The 18752-nt window shown below is 56.4% G+C and overlaps 2 protein-coding genes across 7 annotated transcripts; one reads left to right on the top strand and one right to left on the bottom strand.

The window, feature by feature from the left end:
- The first annotated feature begins 114 nt into the window (after positions 1-114).
- Positions 115-2102, top strand: TMEM208 (transmembrane protein 208). 2 transcript variants are annotated; one of them, XM_038538685.1, is made up of 6 exons: positions 115-270; positions 706-801; positions 1225-1284; positions 1363-1499; positions 1659-1743; positions 1843-2102. In XM_038538685.1, exons 1-6 carry the CDS (start codon positions 265-267, stop codon positions 1978-1980), a joined length of 522 nt encoding a protein of 173 aa, XP_038394613.1. In that variant the 5' UTR covers positions 115-264; the 3' UTR covers positions 1981-2102. The 2 variants fall into 2 exon arrangements, with proteins under 2 accessions (XP_038394613.1, XP_038394614.1); XM_038538686.1 differs by lacking the exon at positions 115-270 and having other exon boundaries at positions 714-801; positions 1139-1284; positions 1843-2090.
- Positions 2103-2216: 114 nt separating this feature from the next.
- On the bottom strand, positions 2217-17973 carry FHOD1 (formin homology 2 domain containing 1). Of its 5 annotated transcripts, none has more exons than XM_038538671.1 (24): positions 17660-17973; positions 10150-10256; positions 9719-9783; positions 9330-9397; positions 9151-9256; positions 8980-9074; positions 8596-8707; positions 8418-8512; positions 8169-8312; positions 7910-8055; positions 7614-7790; positions 7458-7481; positions 7036-7089; positions 6042-6157; positions 5359-5957; positions 4880-5035; positions 4470-4652; positions 4266-4385; positions 4027-4188; positions 3430-3620; positions 3145-3337; positions 2902-3064; positions 2626-2826; positions 2217-2551 (listed from the first exon to the last, which is right to left on the bottom strand). In XM_038538671.1, the coding sequence occupies exons 1-24, from the start codon at positions 17858-17860 to the stop codon at positions 2469-2471; spliced, it is 3561 nt and encodes a 1186-aa protein (XP_038394599.1). In that variant the 5' UTR covers positions 17861-17973; the 3' UTR covers positions 2217-2468. The 5 variants fall into 5 exon arrangements, with proteins under 5 accessions (XP_038394599.1, XP_038394597.1, XP_038394602.1 ...); XM_038538669.1 differs by having other exon boundaries at positions 7614-7829; positions 17660-17972; XM_038538674.1 differs by lacking the exon at positions 17660-17973 and adding an exon at positions 11618-11824 and having other exon boundaries at positions 7614-7829.
- Positions 17974-18752: the final 779 nt, after the last annotated feature.

Genomic DNA, 18752 nt, shown 5'->3' with positions numbered 1-18752 from the left:
CGCCTCCTCTCACCTCCAGGGGCAGCGACTCCGCCATCGCATCCCTGCCGCCTCCGCCCCCGTGCAAGGCTTTCTGGGAAGTGTAGTCCTACGGACTGAGGGAGGGGGGAGGGCCTTGGGAAGGAAGCGGACCGTCCCCACTTCCGTCACAGTTGTGACGATTTGGGTCTGCACCGGAAGTGCCTTTGCTGCCGATGTGGTACCTACTGACCGCGGTTTCAGTCGCTCTCCCTCGTTTTCCTCGCTGGCTGTTTGCGTCGCGCTATGGCGGTAAGGAGGGCGGGGAGGGCGGGGTTCGCTACGGCGAGGATTCCCGGGCCGGGGAGACTGAAAACAAAGGAGAGACATCGAGGGAAGCGGGTCTGCCAGAGGGGGGCGCCCTGCAGCGGCCAGATGGCACTAGAGCTAGCGGGGAAATAGAGCGGCGCACCGCCATACCAGAAGTGCAGCGGGTGGGGAGTGGGCGTCAGTGCCAGACGGTACCAGGCCGGGCCGCAGGCCTTAGGGGTGTTGCACAAATGGTGTCAGCCCTAAGCAGGATGGACTAGAGGAGGGGTGGACATCCCAAGGATTGTGCTAGATTTGAGCACCATGGGGACCTGGCTTAAGTGCAGGTGTAATTGTGTACCTGACCAGGCTGGTGGGGAGGGTGAGGAGGACCCTGGCTGAGGAGGGCTCTGATAGCATTTTATCATCCCTCTGCAGCCCAAGGGCAAAGTGGGCACCAGAGGGAAGAAGCAGATATTTGAAGAGAACAGAGAGACTCTGAAGTTCTATCTGCGGATCATACTGGGGGCCAATGTAAGTGCCTACCTCCTTCTGTGCCCACCCGAGATCCCAGAGTCAGCTCTGGTGTGTGTTGGGTGTCCGGGGTAGAGGGGGGTATATGACAGCCATGTGTAGTTTTCCAGAAGAAAACTACAATTAAAATGAAAGGAGAATGAATCCTGGCACAAAGAAATTGCGGAGTAGTCAAACCCAAACCAAACCAAAAACGAAATGAGAGTTTGAGGCTCAAATAGACTTGAACCCATCCTTTCCTGGGCTGACATATCAGAGGGGGGTCTGGGTACTCAGAACTTAGGGAACAGTTCCTTTTCCCCCCACCAACCCTATGAGTAACAACCTCTTTCCACAGCCTGGCCTAACTCTTGGTCAGAGTCCAGGAAGGCCCATGGTTTAGGGCAGCTTTTGATCCCAGCCTGATCATGTATCTGCTTACAGGCCATTTACTGTCTTGTGACCTTGGTGTTCTTCTATTCATCTGCCTCATTTTGGGCCTGGGTAAGTGTCCCCCAGCCTGGGAAGTGGATAAGCAGATAGGATTACTGGCTGGCCTGTGATACCATTCTTATTCTGCAGATGGCCTTGGGCTTTAGTCTGGCAGTATATGGGGCCAGCTACCACTCTATGAGCTCGATGGCACGGGCAGCCTTTTCTGAGGATGGGGCCCTGATGGATGGTGGAATGGACCTCAACATGGAGCAGGGCATGGCAGAGTGAGTGTCCCCCGCTGCCAGCCCAGGTGAGCGGCCCCCGGGCTGGGGTCTTGGGGCCCAGATAGCCCAAGACCCACAACTGCCCACAACTTGAAGAGGATAGAAGAACTGGGGCCCATCTACTATTTTTGGGCCTTGCAGCCTCCCTTCTGTCCACAGGCACCTTAAGGATGTGATCCTACTGACAGCCATCGTGCAGGTGCTCAGCTGCTTCTCCCTCTACATCTGGTCCTTCTGGCTTCTGGTGCGTGGGTTGTAGGGCTCCCAAGAAGGGGCTGGAACATCTAACCCTTCTCTTCTTTCATTTCCTGCACCTGGCTTCAAGTTACCTTTTCTTTCCTAGGCTCCGGGCCGGGCCCTTTACCTCCTCTGGGTGAATGTGCTGGGCCCGTGGTTCACAGCAGACAGTGGCACCCCAGCACCAGAGCACAATGAGAAACGGCAGCGCCGACAGGAGCGGCGGCAGATGAAGCGGTTATAGCCATCAACGTTTTGGCCACAGGCTGCATGGCCCCCATGCCAGGAGCAAGGAGGGCCTAGTCCAAGGCCCAAAAGCAGTCTAAGGTATAGGATTGTTGAATAAATGGCTCAGAATGTGGCTAATCGCTGTGTGGGTGATAATGAAGGGACAGGTAGGAAGAGCCAGTCCTTTGGTATTAGCCTCATGCTACAGACTGAGTGTGGTGGGTACTTCGAAAGAAGAAAAAGGCTCTTGGGTAGGCTAGGAAAACTTTATTATACTCCATGTATTCAGGGAGCTCATACAAGTACGTGTACACACACAGTCACACACACAGACACACACTTGCACACAGGCATGCACAGCTAATACTGTTGAGGGCACTGTCCACTGGGCACAGAGTGGCTCTGGGGTTGAGAAGAGGCCCCAAATTCTGCTGATCCCTCCTTACTCTCTAGTGTCTTGCACTGCAGGCTGGGGCCCAGATAGGTGTCCTGGAGGCAGTACCTTCACACCTCCAGGCCAGGACCTTTGCTCAGTCCCAGTGCCTGCACCAGGTCCTCTCCGAGCCCACTCTTCAATGTCCGTCTCACTGCAGGGACAGAGCAGGATTAGAGGAGGTTGATGGGGTTAAGATAGGTAGTGGGTGTTTGAGGAAGTACTCACAAGACTTGCGGTTGCCACGGGAACGCTTGCGTTCCCGAGCAGCTAAGGCACGAGGACTGCTCTTGGTCACTGACTGCACCAGCAGGTCCATGATCTCATCTGAAGTGTCACTGGGTAAACCGGAGCCTGGGGGTTCTTCTGGGGGTGCAGTGGACGGCCCCACTGCTGTAGGCATGACTGGAGAGCTGCTCTGGACCATGCCTAAGGGAGGCCAAATAGGGAATTCAGGTCAAGGCAGTCCCAAAGTTCATTGCCCTCACTCGCCACAGGTCCCACCTCTGCTGCGGCGGCTGTGTGTGGCATCTTCTGGCTTGCTGGTCAGCAGACTCTTCATGCTGGCGTGACTGTCGGCATCACCCCGTCCCGGCCCACTGCCCACAGCCACCGGGACAGATGGGTTGCTGGGGGCTTCCCCAGCCACACCTGAGAACTTCTCTGTCTGCAGAGAAGAGAAGGGTGACTTGGGAGCAGGGAAAGGAAACCATGGGGGTGGCAGTCCAAACCTGGAAGGGTACCCACCTCAGTAATCATGCGGCCCCGGGTCTTGTTGCGCTCACGGTACGTGGCCCGCTTCTGCTGCTGCTGCAGCACCCGTTCCCGGCAAGTCCGGTACTCCAGTGCAAACTCACGCAGCGTGTGGCAGAACTGCATGATGCGTACCTCACGAGCTGCCGGGGCTGTGTACCCCAGGTACAACAGGAAGGCATGGAACCTAGGCAGTTTAGGGTAGGGAGGGATGGTGAGTCCTGCTTGGGCTTTGAGGGATGGCGGCGGCGGTCCCACCTCTCTGGCCCATGTCCTCACCTGTTGCAGACACGGCGGTGCACTACCCGCAGCATGGCAACACGGCGGCCACAGTGGGCCAAGAAGTGGGTGAGGCGGGCACGCAGGGCTGGAGCCAGTTCATGCTTGGCCAAGCTCCGTAGGCTCTCCTCTGCTCCCCGGCTCCGACGCTCCAGCTGCCCCAGGTTCTCAGTCAGCTGCTCAAAGTCCACCTGGAAAAGCAGGGGGTACACATGCTGTCCCCCCACAGGAAGGCACCACCTGAGGCTGCCTCAGGCCAGCCAGCTTGGGCCCTAGGGACCCAGATAGCGAAGACCTGCTTCCTGCCCTCCAAAAAACTCATAGTCTTAATGCAGGAGACAGACAAGTCCATTTAATCTAATGGGGAACAGAGAAGCTTTCTTGGGGGAAGTGGTGGTTAAACGGAGACCCAAAGACAGTAAATAGAGGCCAATAGAGGAAAGCAGTGTTTCTAGCCAAGGACACAGCTCACGCCAACACCTCTAGCTGAGCACACTCTGGCACAACAGCCCAAACAGGGAGGAAAAGCCAACCCCAGGAAGCAGCACTCCCTCATTTCTGTGACTGGTCTTAGTCAAGCCTCTGGCTGGTGCTAACCTTGGCACAGCGGGTCAGGGCAGGGATTTCTGAGTAGAGGTCAGAGGAATCAGGCCGGGTCTGGAGCACCAAGGAGCAGAGATGGTGCAGCAGTGACTGTCGGCGCACTGTGTCCTTCACCTCTGATACCTTCTCTAGGTAGCTCAGCTCAAAGCCGCTGCTCTGAAAGGACATCAACTGAGCCTGGGCTCGGCTGACCCCAGAGCCCTGGGCTCTAGCCCTCATATGCTCCCCCTCACCTGGGAACCATTGAGGAAGTTGCCTACAGCCAGCAGGGTGGCCAGGATGCAGCGGAAGGTGGCATTTTGTATCAGCTGTTCCATGCCCACTTTCAGGTCAAATAGTGGCTCTGCGATTTCCTGGAGTGGAATATGAGGGACTCACACTACCTGGTCCTCATGCTCACCTGTCCCACTTCCTGCCCCACCTCATCATCCAAGTACCCGCTCCATGCTGTCATAGTCCAGCTTGAAGGCCCAGAGTTGTAGGCGGGCGGCCAGGCCCCCAATGGAGGCAAGGGTCATCAGGAAATTCTCAGCTGGGCCCAGGGGTATGTCAGGATTGGCCAGCTGGGCCTCCTCAATCTTCTGCCGCTCCTCCTCCGTGGGCATCATAGTCAGCAGTTTCTGAGGATGCAGTCACCACCCCACATAATCCCCTCAGTGCTGGCCTGAGGCTTCAGGCACTGGTTTCAACTCATCCCTAGGTCATTTGAGGAATCCCCAGGACCTGGGGACTGCTCTGTAGAGATACCAAACCCATGCCCACCACTGGAAGGACAGGAAATGCCCACTGACCAAAGGAGAGGGCCAGACCTCCCACCTCCCTCCCACACCCCAGCTGGTATCCCCACCTCAATGCCATCCTTGCTGACAGCAAACTCATCAAAGTTGAGCAGGGCAGCCTTAATGACATGCACAGGCGGCAGGGTGGTTAGACCAATGTTGATGGCATTGCTGCGCTTGGGGTCCAGCACCGTGGTCATTGTCCGGCGGCCCTCACCAGCTTTCTTTAAGGTTGAAGGGAAGGGTGTTAAGAGATTGGGAAAGGGACTCGCTGAGGCAACAATCTAAGAGGGCACTCTTAAAGCCCCCTTCTAAATGGCCAAATGAGGTCATCCCACAACCAGAGCTCTGGGATCTGTAAGGCCTTGTGATGAGCTTAGATTCTATTAGGGCTCTGCCAGTATCTTATTGAGAGACCTCAGAGAAGACTCAGTGCCTTTCTTTGCCTCAGTTCCCCCATGTGGGAAATGAGTGGTAGTTCAGATCCTTAAGCTCCTATTCCCTCTTGTCTCCACTGGGGTTACACAGCAGATGAGGGTGGGTTTACCTTGGAAGGCAGCACGTCCTTGGCGCGGGACTCAAACAGATGTTCCAGCCGGGCTGTGTCCACTGACACAGGTTCCAGTGAGGCCCACAGGGTGGGGCAGGGCCCAAAGCGGCTCCCAGAGCCTCCATGGCCTCCAGCCAGTTTTAGCTCCCGCCAGAAGAGTTTTACTGTCTTCCTCTTGGTGGGGAGGGGTAGGCCATCAGGTGCTGAGGGAGAAAGGGGGGCGGCCGGAGGTGGAGGTGGTGGGAGTGAACCTTTGATGGGTGGGGGAGGTGGGGGTGGAGGAGGCGGGGCGCCTCCAGAGAGCGCAGGCAGTGGAGGCGGTGGGGGTGGGACCCCTTTCACAGCCTCCACAGCCTCCACATTCAGTATGTCCTCGTCTTCATCCTCCCCCAGATCTGAGAAGTCCAGGTCTCCAATGCAGAGCTTGGGTACACGAAACTCCCGAATGGGCTCAGCCTTGGGGCTTGGCGGGGCCAGTGGCATTTTGGGCTCTGGCTCAAGGCTCCGCTGGGTCCGGAGCAGACCTCGTGGGGCAGGGCTCTCAGGTGTTCTGGGTGCAGGGCCCGGTTCTGGGGAGCTCCATAATTCCCGGGTATCTAAAAGAGAGAAGCAGCTGTCAGCCTCACGCCCTCTGTGTACCGACAGGGCAATGCGAGAAGACTCTGCCCCCCACCACTCACCTACGTGTCCATCAGCCTCATCGGGCATGGCTCCAGCCAATGTTTCTGCCCGGCCCTGGGCCAGTGCAGCCTGCTTCTCTGTTTCTGCTGCTGCCACATTCTCCAGGAACCGGGCTCTGGAGGGAGGCACTTGTCAGTGAGGGTGTCCGACACACGCCAGCCCAGGGTGGTATACATGCCTTGCTGGGCGCCTGGGCGCTGCTTCAGTTTGCAGGCACACACAAACACACGGGGAACAGTCCATGCACTGAGCAGACCCAGGACTTAGCCCCCAAGACCAGGCCCTGTTCAGTCCTCCATATCTGGGGAAGGTCACAGCCAACCCAGCATCCCCAGGTCAACAGAAGGGGAGAAGTTCTACTTAACATCTAACTTGCAACCTTGCTGCTGTTCATGTTCAGTGTCTTGATTCTAGACAAGGACCGTTAGAGCAGGGGAAGGGGATGGGGTCGGAGTGGGCACACCGGGCTGTCCCATGCCTGGAAGCTTCTGAGGGCTATGACCCAGGCTGAGAAAAGGGCCTGGTAAATAAGAGGCATTAACTTAAGGATTCCATATTTTCCTGACTAAGCTACCACAACAGGCACTTGGTTTATGTTGAAATAATGCAGGTGACTCAGTGTCTTTTTCAGCCTCTCCAGGCTCTGTTGGCCCTCAGTCCCGGCCCTTTCTTCAGTTCTAGGTTGCTCCTCTACCCCCACACCACACAGCACCCTGGATCCTCCCCTGCCATATTCCTGGGCTCCAGATTGGGAGTCCATGTCCTCTTTTCTGGTTGAAGCTGTCAAGGGTTCACTATTGAAGCACAGGGATCACTATGACCCCAATGAACTTCTCTACCCCTTGGGTAACGGGAGGCATAGGTCTCTGGGAGAGGATGGACCTGAGAGGTCCCCAGCTCTGGCTGTATAAGGCACATGGAACCCCCGCTGGGGGAAGCAACGCTGAAGCCCTGAGCACATGGCAGGCCTGGCAGGCTGGCCTCTGTACTTACTGCAGCCTGGCCTGCTCAGTAGGGGACTGAGGGACAGGTGGGCTCTCAGGGGCCCTGGGTGGGGGGACGAGAGGAAGAGATGGTAACTGTGGTGCCTGCTCCAATCCAGTTGCTTGTACCCACACAGAGCAGGGCAGGAATAGCAGGGGTTCCTTCCCAGCCCCAGTGGGAAGAGGAGGCATGGAGAAGGCAGGACATGAAACTGGAAATGGAAGGGAGAGACTGACATGAAGCAGGACAGGGTGCAGTAAGAGACAAAGGTGGAGCAGAACAAGAGAGCCAGGAGGTAGTGACAGAACAAAGGGGGCGAGGGGAGAGATGACAAAGGGGCAAGGACAGGCGGAATGCCAGAAAGATGAAGACAAGCAGCAAGAGGAAGAGGTCCAGTCAGAGCCGAACCCCAGCCCCCAGCAGTCACTTACCAAACAGGAGCAGTTTGGTGAAGTCTGGAAAGAAAGAGAAAGCACGCGTTTGGGCAGAGGAGTTTGGGCAGAGGAGGCCGAGGGCCTGTGGAGGGCTCAGAGTGGAGGGACAGCTGAAGAGAGGATGCTAGGGGCAGGCTCTATTTCCCTACTTACTTGTAGATGCTCCTCTCGCTGGTACTGTCAGCTGGGGGCCCCACGGAGATGGCAGGAAAGAGGTTCACTGAGGTACGGAGGCCAGAAGCAGGGTCCAAGGGGCTGGGAGCCTGGCCGCTGGACAGGGCAGGGCCAGTGGAGTAGGTGGAGATGACCGTTGAGACAGGGTCTGTGGGGCTGGAGGTGAGGCCTGTCGGTGAGGCGGGGCCTGCAGGGCTGGAGGCGGAGCCTGTTAACGCACAAGGCCACGGCAGGGGGATCCACCCCTCCACATGCCAAGGCGAGTTCTCTCTTACCCAGGCTCCTGGGAGCGCACAGGGCCGCCCCCGCCTTCTAGAGACCTGCGGCTCCTCTTGCCCTCCTCTGAAGAGGGCTTTCTGCGTTCCCGCCGCCCACCTACAGCGGCTTCCTCGATGTCTCCATCCTCCAACCGCAGGGCACTCTAGTGGAGATGGACCCAGATGTGAGCCGCATCAACGCACATAGGTAGGGTGGGGTGCTGGGGAACTGTGCCTCCTCCTTCTCTTCCAGCCGAGGCCAGATGGCCTAGCTCACCTCATAGAGCACAAGCTGTGTACGCAGGTCGAAGTCAGTGCCTGAGGTGCCCAAGAGGCGCTGGACCAGAGCCTCCATGCCCTGCTGCTCCAGTGCATCTGTCACATCATAGAAGGAGTCCTGGTCCGGGAGTGCTGCTAGGGTCTAGAGGGTGGGGATGGGAGGGCAAGACTAAGGCTGATGGAGTCTAGAAGTTAGGAGCCCTAGGGGTCCAGAATTAGCACCTGGTCTCCCCCCCAGCCCCCCCACCTTGTTGATGAGGGTGACTGTGTACACCAACAACTCAGGATCAGCACCATTCTTCTCCTCCAGGATGGATACCAGATTGGCCCAAGGAAGAGAGCCTGACACACAGAAAGGGGAGCAATGCAGAGATATACAGGAGAGAGGGCTCTGAGTGGTGGGGGAGGAAAGGACAGCCTCTCACCTGTAGAGCTGGCCACAGAGTTGACAGCTTGGATAAACAGCGGCGCATTGTTCTCAGAGTATTCCACAAACACCAGCAGCAGCTTCAGGGCTGTCTTCACCACCAAGCGGGACTGGGGGGGGGGGGGTATCACCACATATGAGTAATGGGGTTTGGGCCAGACTTGTGCCAGCTCCTGGTGCAGAGGCTAAGGACTTCTGGGACTGGACCCAGAGAGGAGAGTCTAGGCAGAAAGACCCTGGCCCCAGGCCCAGGTGTTGGAGTGCTTTCTAGGCTTAGAGGAGCCTCAGACTCTCCATTCCAGCCCACTTTGAAGAAAAGGAGACTGAGGATCAGAAAGAGTCAGTGGGAAAAGGGTACATGGCTGTGTGGAGGGCCACTTACCATGCTGGCACACAGCGTGTACAGCCACTGCACAGTCTCACTGTGGGCCACCACCCCCAGCATCCCATCCACAAAAAGCATCAGCTGACCTAGTGCTGGGGACACAGAGACAAGAAGAGGTCAATAAGCAGTCGCTGAAGGCAAGGGTCATGGGGGAGGGATGGGGCTAACCTCGGAGGATGTAGCTCTGGTAGTTGTGATCGGCAGCAGCACCCACACGGATCAGGCAACTCAGCCCCTCTGAGTGCACAAATTCAGGCACCAGGTCCTTGTCCTCCTGGAGGCACCATGGGGGAGTTTAAGCAGGGTTCAGGCTGGATGCCCACCCCCAGCCCACTTCTGGGCCTCACCTGGAAGATCTGCTTTAGTGAGAAGAGGGAGCGGCGGAGCTCAGGGCCACTGGAGCCATACAACTTTTCTGTAAGGGGTAGGTGGGCATGGAAACCTCAAGGGGGCACAGACATTCTCCTCTACTGGGACACAATCCCCCACCAAAGAATATTCTAGTACTCTTGAACCCCCAACCTCCTCCTCCACTCCCTGACTCTGGGCAACCCCCATCACGGTTTAGCTGCAGCATCAGCCCTGGCCCTGGAAGGAGAGGTCAGGATAGGAATGGGGAGGGGCCACACATCCTGTCTCCCATGTGCTTTGTCCACTGTTCTGCACAAGCCTGAAAGAAACTGAGCCAACAGGGCTGGGAGGGGATTCCTGGACTCTAATGCTCTCATATACTCACCCAAGATGGCATTGACCCTCACGGAGAGTTGAGTACGCAGGATGATCGTAGGCTTCCGCCCTTTGCTAGAATCAAGCAGCCTAGTCAGCAGTTTCCAGGCCATTCCTCAAGGTCCCTGCCCCCATACCAGGGCAGATAAAGACCACCCCACATGCCAACCCTGGCCCAACTCCTTCCTGCCCAAGATGGTTTGTGCAAACATAGGTATCTCAAGTATGTGGGGCAGCGCCCCCCCCCCCTTTACATCCCAGGCATCAGGTAACACTGGCCACGCCTTGGGATTCCCCTGGCATAGTCCCCTGGGATGGCAGGAGGTGACCCACAGCCCAGGCTAGATAGATCAGGTGTCTTGGCTGCTGACACCTGAGCCAGCTCCTGGTGGAAGGAAAGGTGGGGGCCAGCCTTGCTTTCCCGGTCCCATCAGCTCTGACCTGATCTCTTCATAGAAGCCCTCCAGCATCTCCCGCTGCTCTTCCAGAGACAGCTCAGGGTCCAGGTAGTATCCAGAAGGAGACACTTGTAGGGCACAGTCCTCCAGCTAGGGGCAAACGGAACAGCTGTCAGGGCTGGGAAAGAGCAGCCGGGGTATGTACGGAGACCCCGTGACCTCCTCTCAGAGAGCGGTCAGATGGCTGAACATAGGGTGTACACTGCAGCCACACGTTCCTTCATGAACCATTTCTCACAGACCTACTATGTGCAATGCCCATCCACCTCAGGGGCCAAGCTTTTTTGACCTTTGTACATTGTAACATTGACCAGTGTACCTTGTAACACTTACCCATTCTATAGGTTTTAGATCAGGTAACGCTTTTTTGGAATGCTCTCCTGGACAACGATAGCCATTGCTATGCAACCCATTCCCTTCCATGTGTGAGGCCTTCCACACAGCATTATAATATCCTAGACACTAGTGTTCTTCCCCACAAACCATGAGTTCTCTAGGTTCAGGGACCGTGTCTGTCTTGCCCCATACTATATTTGCAGAGCCTAGCACAGTATTTGGCTCACAGTGAGTGCACACTAAACATTGTTGAGGTAACGAACATGAATAAGGAAGGGGCATAGAGAAAAGATGGGAGGAAGTTCTTGCCTTTGAGGAAGTTCACAGCCCTGGGGGTGATAAACTGCATTCACAAAGCATTCAAGCCCAGGAAGAAAGTGTTAGGAATACTGGTGAAAACCCAGCTGGGAGGGGTGTATGTGTGTGGCATGTCTCCCTGAATGGAGATGGTGAGGAGCCAGCAGGTAATCCATAGGCTGTCAGTCCCTCTGGGCTTCAGGGTCCTTGTCCTGCCCCAAGTGAGCTGGAACTCAGAGGCCTCCAAGGGGCCTATTAAAAACTAGGTTTTAGGGATGCCTGATGGCTCAGTGGCTGAGTGTCTGCCTTCGGCCCAGGGCGTGATCCTGGAGTCCCGGGATCAAGTCCTACATCAGTCCTACATGGAACCTGCTTCTCCCTCTGCCTGTGTCTCTGCCTCTCTCTGTATGTCTCTCATGAATAAATAAATAAAAATCTTTAAAATAAAAAATAAAAACTAGTTTTTAGGGTCTGACTCAGCCAGTCTACATTGGGTCCCTGAAACCTGCATTCATTGTACAAGGCACGCGTTCTATCCACGTGTCTGCTTCCTACATATCTCCACCACGCCCCCAGCTTGGCTCCCCTCCACCACCACCAGGCATGGCACTGGGCTTGAGAGTACCTGTAAAAAAAAAAAAAAAAAAGAGAGAGTACCTGTAGAGAGGCCTAGTGAAGTGACTCCAGAGAGTGTGAGGGCAGCACTGTGCCTCTCCCAGACACCTCCCCCATAGCACAGAGCCAGTATGTAGGGCTCAGCAAGGTCCCTTGAATTGCGGTCCTGTTCCTTGAGGTACCATGACCCAGGGAGAGCCTACCTCTGGAGAAACCCGGTGTTCTCTGGCTTCCATCTTACTGGGAAAGTCAATCCCATCATTTGTCCTGCTGTTCTGTCAGCCCTGCCCTGCGCTGGGCCCAGTCCAAGGGCTTCCAGCTGCTGTTGGTTCCCTGGGGGGGGGAAGGGAGTCCAACTCCTGCCCCTACCCATTTCTGCTTAGCACCCCTGCTCATGCCTGAGAGCCTGACCCAGCTCCTTCCTGGCAGTTCAGCCTTGAGGCCCGTGGGTGACACCCCCCGCCCCCAACCCTCTGCCCCGCCTTGCCTGGGACATGGGACATAGGACAAACACTCCAGCCTGTTCTCTGTCCCACTTCCTGCCTGGCTGCCTGCCCTCCCTTGGGCGCCTAGGGCGGGCCGGCCTCTCTCCCCTTGCTGGGAGCAGAGTCATCTTCCCCAGGCCCTACAGGGAGCGGGCCTGAGACAGGGGCAGCAAGGCCCCAGGGCTAGGGTACTTTGTTTTGGGCCAGCTCTGCTGAGGGCAGCCCCACATTCCTCCAGATCCCCTGCCCACATGGTGACTCAGCAGCCTGCCCAGCCCACCCCCTTCCAGGCACAGCTGCATCTCCTTCCACCTTGGGCTAGAGGATTCTGGGGACCCTAGAGAAAACATATCCACACACCCTGCCCCAGCCCCAGAGCAACAAATCCCTTCAGGGACCCTCTGAATCACACATATATAGAAGAGCTCACTCATTTAAACATTCATGAACAACGCTGGTTTTAGGTGAAGACATAGCAGGGATGGAGATACTGCTTCTGCTTTTCCTGCCTTCCAGCTCAGCTGGGGAAGCAGGCAGGCTTGCCTCAGAAAAAGGCCACAAATAAATGTAGAAGCACAACTGCCATGAGTGCTAAGAAAGGAGAGGGGTGGAGTGCGGTAAAGGTAAACACTGGAGGGGTGATCAGCTTATACTTGGTCTGACTTCCACACCCAGGTTCACGGAGCAATCTATACATATATATGCTTTGCTGGAGCACAGGTCCAAGAAGTACACCAACAGCTCGGACCCAGCAGGCTCTCTTACCCTCCTGCAAGTACATGTGGCATGTGCCAATCCCAAGTGAGCAGAGAATGGTCCTCTCCTTCCAGAATGCCTGCATGTATTTGGGGTAAGATCCTGAAGGCCAAGTGCTCTATCACCCAGCTTCCTCAGATGAGCAGAGTTAACCCCTTTCCCTCTATGGTGGCAGCAGTGGCCTCCTTCAGCCACTTCACTTGCCTTATCCTGCCAGGGCCCCATTTTGGGGAAGAAGTCCTGAGGTAACAGCTCAAAGCCTCCAGGATGGTACCCCCCCACCCCCCAACCCAGCTGCCTAGTCTTGGGTGGAGATGGGGGGCGGTGGGCTAAGGTAGCAAAGAACAGAGACTTCCTGCCAGCTGGGTAGTGCTTGTCCCTCACACCCCTGGTCCCTTCCTTGGGTCACCCTTGTGATAGCCAAACCTCTGGGGCTTGTTTCTCACACCCTGGGGCTGGGCCAGGCCAGAGTAAGCCTGAACCCTTGTGCCTGCTGACAGTCCTTAGGGTCAGCACAGGGCCAGTGTGGGCTCACATCCTTGATTGCCTCCTGGTTCTTGTCTTCCACGCTTCTCTGTGTCTGTCTTGGAGTGAGGTCCTCTCCATTCTTCCCAGGCCCAGCCCCTCCCTTCAGCATCCAGCCTACTTTTTCTCTTAGTTCTCTAGGCTCAGGCTTTTCTAATCGTCTAAGCCAACTCATTTCATATGGCTCTAAATTCAGGGCCAAACTTAGGGGACCATGGTGTCTACTCTCTAATATTTTTCATAACTACAAATCAGGTGAAAATAAGTACACCAGGGAGAGGGAAAGAAGATGGAAAAGAGGGTAGAACTATATGCTGAAAGACTGCTGCTTTAGGAAATAATTTTGCTAGCTGCTTTTTTTCTTCTGCTTTCCTATAAACATGAGACCCTTGGGGTGCCTGGCTGGCTTACTTGGAGGAGCATGCAACTATTGATCTTGGGGTTGTGAGTTTGAGCCCCATGTTGGGTGTAGAGATTACTTGAACAAACAAACTTTAAACATATGACCCTTCTTCTCCTATTATGTTGGGTTTCTTTTTTTTCTTTTAAGATTTTATTTACTTATTCACGAGGGACACAGAGAGAGGCAGAGACAGGAGAAGTGGGCTCCATGCAAGGAGCCTGATATGGGACTCGATCCCAGGACTCCGGGATCACACCCTGAGCTGAAGGCAGATGCTCAACCTCTGAGCCACCCAGGCGTCCCTATTTTGGGTTTCCAACTAGACCATGACTTCCTGGATGAGACACTATGGGTGGATCTTGAGGAGGGAAACCTATATTAGTTATGCCTCCTCTGTGTCACATACCAGGTTGCCTAGTTTGATTCTCCTGCTAATCTTTTTTTTTTTAAGTTTTTTTATGTAAATAATCTCTATGCCCAAAGTGGGGCTCAAACCCATGACCCTGAGATAAAGAGTCGAATGCTCTACCAACTGAGCCAGCCAGATGTCCCTTTCCTGACAATCGTTTTACAGATGAGGAAACCAAGGCTTAGAAACTCCATGAATATGCCCCAGGCTGCAGAACCAGTAATGGAACTGGGGCTAACTGACCTAGATCTTGGGTGGATGGACTGTGGAAGTGCTCCAGGGAACCCCTGAAGGGGAGGTGGAGGGAGGGCTGGAGCCTGTAGTGTTGCTAAGGGCTGAAGACCACCCCTCAGCTTTCCAGACTCTGCAAATACCTCAAACTGGTCCTCCCAGTTGTAGCAAGAGAACACAAATGAACACATACACATCATACATGCTAGGGTAACAGTGCCTACATCTGCAAGGACCTAGGTCCTAGGGTCCCTCACGAGGCTGCATCTCAGGTTCCCTAGCCCACAATGACCAGATAATTGGACATGGTGGCCCCAGGGAAAGCTGGGAGAAGGCCATGACTCACACCCACATCCCAATCTTCTCATTTCCCTAAAAGACCTCCATGTCAGGGGAATAAAGGGCTCAGTTCATCACCAGATCACCCCAACTTACCCTTAAGACTACTCTGAGACCCCTCCAGTTGGTCCCTGTCCCAGCAGGTCAGGTTCACCCATTAGCCCCCTTGCCACAACTGCTCCTGAGCAGTAAACTGAGGCTGGAGTAGAGAGGGTGCAAGGTCAGGAAACATTCCAGGAGAGTGCCACCCCTGTCCTCCTCTAATCTTTAGCCACAGTTGGGGAAACAGCAACTGGTGACAAATTTCCAGGGCTATCCCTGCTGCTAGAAGTAGGAGGCTCCTCGTGGCTTTGCATCAGGGTCAGAGCAGCACTCAGGTCTCTCTGCCCAGAGCCCAGGGAGAAGTCAGTGCTATTTCAGATGTGGCAGAACCTTTAGGTGTCAGAAAGGGGCTCCTGAGGCACTGCCCAGAAGAGCAAAAGGTAGCAGAGCTCTGGATAAAGAAGTGAAATGCAGGGTCAGAGGGCCAGGTTCTCCCCTGGGTAGGAGCAGGTCCCTGGGTTGGGAGAGGCTCGTGCACAGAGGGAAGACAGATTCTCCTCTATTTCCCTGGGGACACCAGGCATGGCCCAAGGCATTTCCAGGACCCTTCCCAACCCCCCTTACCCCTCCCACTCCCACCCAAGGCCAGGAGATGAGTCAGAGGCTGTGGCAAGGAGCTTCCTCCTAGACTGGGAGGAAATGAGCAAGGCCTTCTCAGATCTGAAAGCTCTAAACGGTTTAAAAAGGAAGCCCCCAGGGGAACTCTAGTGGCTAGGCCCAGTCCAATGGCGTGTGTGGGGTGGAGCCCCAGAGAGAAAGTGGGTTGGGCCTTTGTACATTCCCAGGGAGGGAGCAGGGTCCCCTAGAGATGTTGAAGGTCAGTGCCCAGAGTAGGAGGACAGATGTCATCATTTGACTGTGTCCTGTTCCTCTATTGGACAAATGCACTGAGGATAAAGTATTGAGTAGAGATCCCCTCCCTCTTATTTCTGCTCTAGGCCTGGGGTGGGAATGTCTGGGTTTCTGGGCTACCTCTCCCCTCTATCTTTCTGGGCTATGTAGGCAGGCTTGAGTCATGTCTATGCCCCTAGGGCATGTACTTATAGGACTAGGGGAGGAACCAGCTGTTGACATTTCCTGCAAGGAGAGCCCTGCTCCCCCTCTCTCAGCCCTCTGATGTCCCTGCCCCTACCCTATTCTCAGCCCTTCTTCCTCCAGCCTTCTATTCTGGGGCTGTGGTCACAGTTTATATTTGGGATGAGCACATCACAGTGTCTGACCATTGCTGGCAGAGCTGCCAGCCCCAGGGAATCCTGGCTACAGACACAGTGGTAACTCAGTGGCCACCAGCATATCCTGCCTGGGGGGGATATGGTAGTCCTCAGGTACACCAAGTGGGAGATCCTGAAGGTGGGGAGACAGGAATGTCTGGGTTTGGGAATACTTAACAAATTCTCCATCTGAGTTCTGTAGTGTCCTTAGCTAAGAAGTAGAGAACAGAGAGCAGAACACCTTGTGCAGCAGGGAGATGGGTCCCCAAATGCGGGGAAGAAACAACAGATGGTTCTTTCCTGTCGCTGACCTCCCATATCTGCCCCTAATTGGGAAGAGGGCTGTTAAGGCTAAATCCTGTCCAGGGTGCGCAGTAGGAAGAATACTGTTTTCTGTAATGCTCCAGGCTTATTTCAGCACCGGGAGGTCCAGGAGCCTGAAGGCAGGAACCTAGCCTCAGTTCAGCCACCCTCACTCTCCAGTGCCCATCCTGAATTGAAGGTGGCCTGGGGCTGGACGTGGCTTCTTCCAGGCCCACCTCAGTTTGTCTCTTTGAACAAGGCATGACAAAAGGGGCTCCATCAGCACCCTAAGGTGGGCAGCGTGCTGCAACCTTCAAGCCGTGGCCTTGAAGCCGGGGCTCTGCCCGGACACGCGCCACTCCCCCGGCCAATAATCTCACCAACTCTCCCGCCCGCGCTCGGAGGCGGGGCCGGCCCAAAGAGTGAGGAATGCAGGCTGGGGGCCCGGCGCCCGGGTCACATTCCAGGGGAGACCCCGGGCCTGGGGGGGGCAAGTTTGCGCAACTCGCCCCCCAGCTAAGGCTGGGAGCAGGGGAGGGCAACCCCCCCAAGGCTCTCTCCTTTTCCTCACCACTCGGTGCGTACTGGCTAACGGGGAACCTTGGGAAGTGGTAGTGCGCCTCCCAGAGTCCTGGTCCGGAAACCCAGCGCGCCGGAAAGGGCTGCCTGCAGGGGGCTGAGCGCAGGGAGCCAGAGGGGAGGTAGGGCCAACCATCTGGAAAAGGGCCTCTTGCAGCACTGTGCACGAGTAGGCTCCCGGACGCAGGCAAACTAGGGCAGGCTGGCGGTTTAAAATTAGCCCGGCCCGCCCCCTCCCTTCTCTAGTCGTGGGCCGGCGGCAGGGGGAGTACGGGATGGTGGGGGCGGTGACTCAAAGGGCTTTTCCACCAGTGCAACCACCGGCTCTCGGCGTGTTCCCGGCCGGGCCGCTCCCCGGGGACTCGCTTCACCCCGAGAAGTGTCTCCTCCACTGGCACTCCCAAGCCGGGCCCCCACCTACAGGGGCAACCCTCCGTCGGCAGGACCCAATCCAGTCTCCAGAAACCGCTGGGAGCTTTGGCCGCCCGCCCTGGCCCGCCCTGGGTCCGCCCCTCCTCCTGGTCCCGCCCCACCTCACCTGAAGCAGGTGGAAGCTGGTCTCGCCCCAGCTCCAACTTCTAGTCCGCTACCACCCAAACTTCTATCCTCACGTATCCAGATCGGTTACCCAGGCAGCCAGGCAGCGAGTGGACCCCGAACATCTCCCCAGGTGGGTCTCACTTCGAGGGGGCAGCCGGCAAGTTCCCATCTCCCTTCTTCAGCTTCCCTCAACTTGAGAGGCGTCCCGCGAAAGTGAGGCAGCGTGGACGTTGGGTCTCTAGCCCAAGGCTTTCCCGCGGGAGCGCCCTGCCCTCACTTCAGCCTCTCCCCGAGGGGTACCTCCCAAAGGCTTTCACGGCGCCATGAACCTCAGCCCTCAATCTTTCTCCAGGGCCCCTCACCTTCAGCGGCGCCGCCAGCAGGCGGTGCAGCGCGGGTATCTGCGCACCCAGGGGCAGCGCCCCGTCCAGGCTGCAGGTGGGGGCCCGGCGCGGCTCCGGGAAGTTGGCACAGGAGAAGGGGTCGGTGTCCTCCAAGTACTGCACCCGCACGGTCACCACTGATACCGGGTCCCCGTCTCCGCGGTCTTCCTCGCCCGCCATGGTTTGTCACTGGCTCGTGCCGCGCGCCTCCGGGAGAGTCGCGGCGTCGCCGCGGCGTCTATTCAACTAGCTCCACTGTCTGGGCCGGGTCGGACCGGACGCAGCTTGAGGAGGGGCGGAGCCAGGCGGGAGGCGGGGCCGAGGAGGGGGTGGAGCCAAGAGCAGTCCCTGAACGCGCCGGGGGCGGGGGCTGCCGGGGGCGGGGCTTGACGGGGGCGGGGCTCGCCTCCAGCCACTCAGAGGGCGCGATCGGGATCCCGTTAGTTCACTGGCTGTGCCGGCGGGAAAACCCGAGCTCGCGCCCCGCCTTCAAGAGCGTGCCCACAGGGCGGGGAGCTTTCCTTTGGGCTTGGGGGTGGTGAGGCTGCGTTCTTGTTGAGGGGTTATTCGGGCAGGTAGGGTGGCAATTTCTTCAGATAGTGGACGGCCAGGTCTCCCTGAGTTTAGGGACGAGATGGTCCTGATTCCTTCAGTTTGAAGGATGAAGTGGACGTGATTCCGTCATTTGGAAAAAGCAGGGAAATGAATCCCTCGCTCGTAGTTTGGAGCAAGAAGTGAAAATCGGTTCCACTCAGTGTGAAGGAAGAAGTGGGATCATTTCCCTTTAGTTGGGGTAAGAAGAGAGACGGGTGCCCCTCAGCTCTGGGAAAATGATGTGATGACTCAGTTTGGGTGCGGAGAGGTAGAACATGTTTCGCTCAGCCTCTCAGCTTGAATGAAAAATGGAGACAGTCTTCCTCAGTTTGGGGCGAGATAAGCAGAATGCCCTTCAGGTTGAGGGGAAAAGGTGAGTGGATCCCTATTAGTTTATTTTATTATCATTTTTTATTTATGATAGGCACACCGTGAGGGCGAGAGGCAGAGACACAGGCAGAGGGAGAAGCAGGCTCCA

This window comes from Canis lupus, chromosome 5, assembly GCF_011100685.1.
Source record: "Canis lupus familiaris isolate Mischka breed German Shepherd chromosome 5, alternate assembly UU_Cfam_GSD_1.0, whole genome shotgun sequence".
In the NCBI taxonomy this organism is placed as follows: domain Eukaryota; kingdom Metazoa; phylum Chordata; class Mammalia; order Carnivora; family Canidae; genus Canis; species Canis lupus.
The sequence above is the reverse complement of the archived record's forward strand: the minus strand, read 5'-3'. Positions and strand labels throughout refer to the sequence as shown.

Coding starts and splice junctions, on each gene's coding strand:
- TMEM208 (XM_038538685.1), top strand. Junction 802..1,224: donor GGATCATACTGGGGGCCAAT/GTAAGTGCCTAC, acceptor ATCTGCTTACAG/GCCATTTACTGTCTTGTGAC. Junction 1,500..1,658: donor ATGGAGCAGGGCATGGCAGA/GTGAGTGTCCCC, acceptor TTCTGTCCACAG/GCACCTTAAGGATGTGATCC.
- FHOD1 (XM_038538669.1), bottom strand. CDS start 17,860: ATGGCGGGCGAGGAAGACCGCGGAGACGGGGACCCGGTATCAGTGGTG. Junction 9,784..10,149: donor GGCTTCTATGAAGAGATCAG/GTCAGAGCTGAT, acceptor GCTTGATTCTAG/CAAAGGGCGGAAGCCTACGA. Junction 3,621..4,026: donor CCCTGACCCGCTGTGCCAAG/GTTAGCACCAGC, acceptor CTGCTTTTCCAG/GTGGACTTTGAGCAGCTGAC.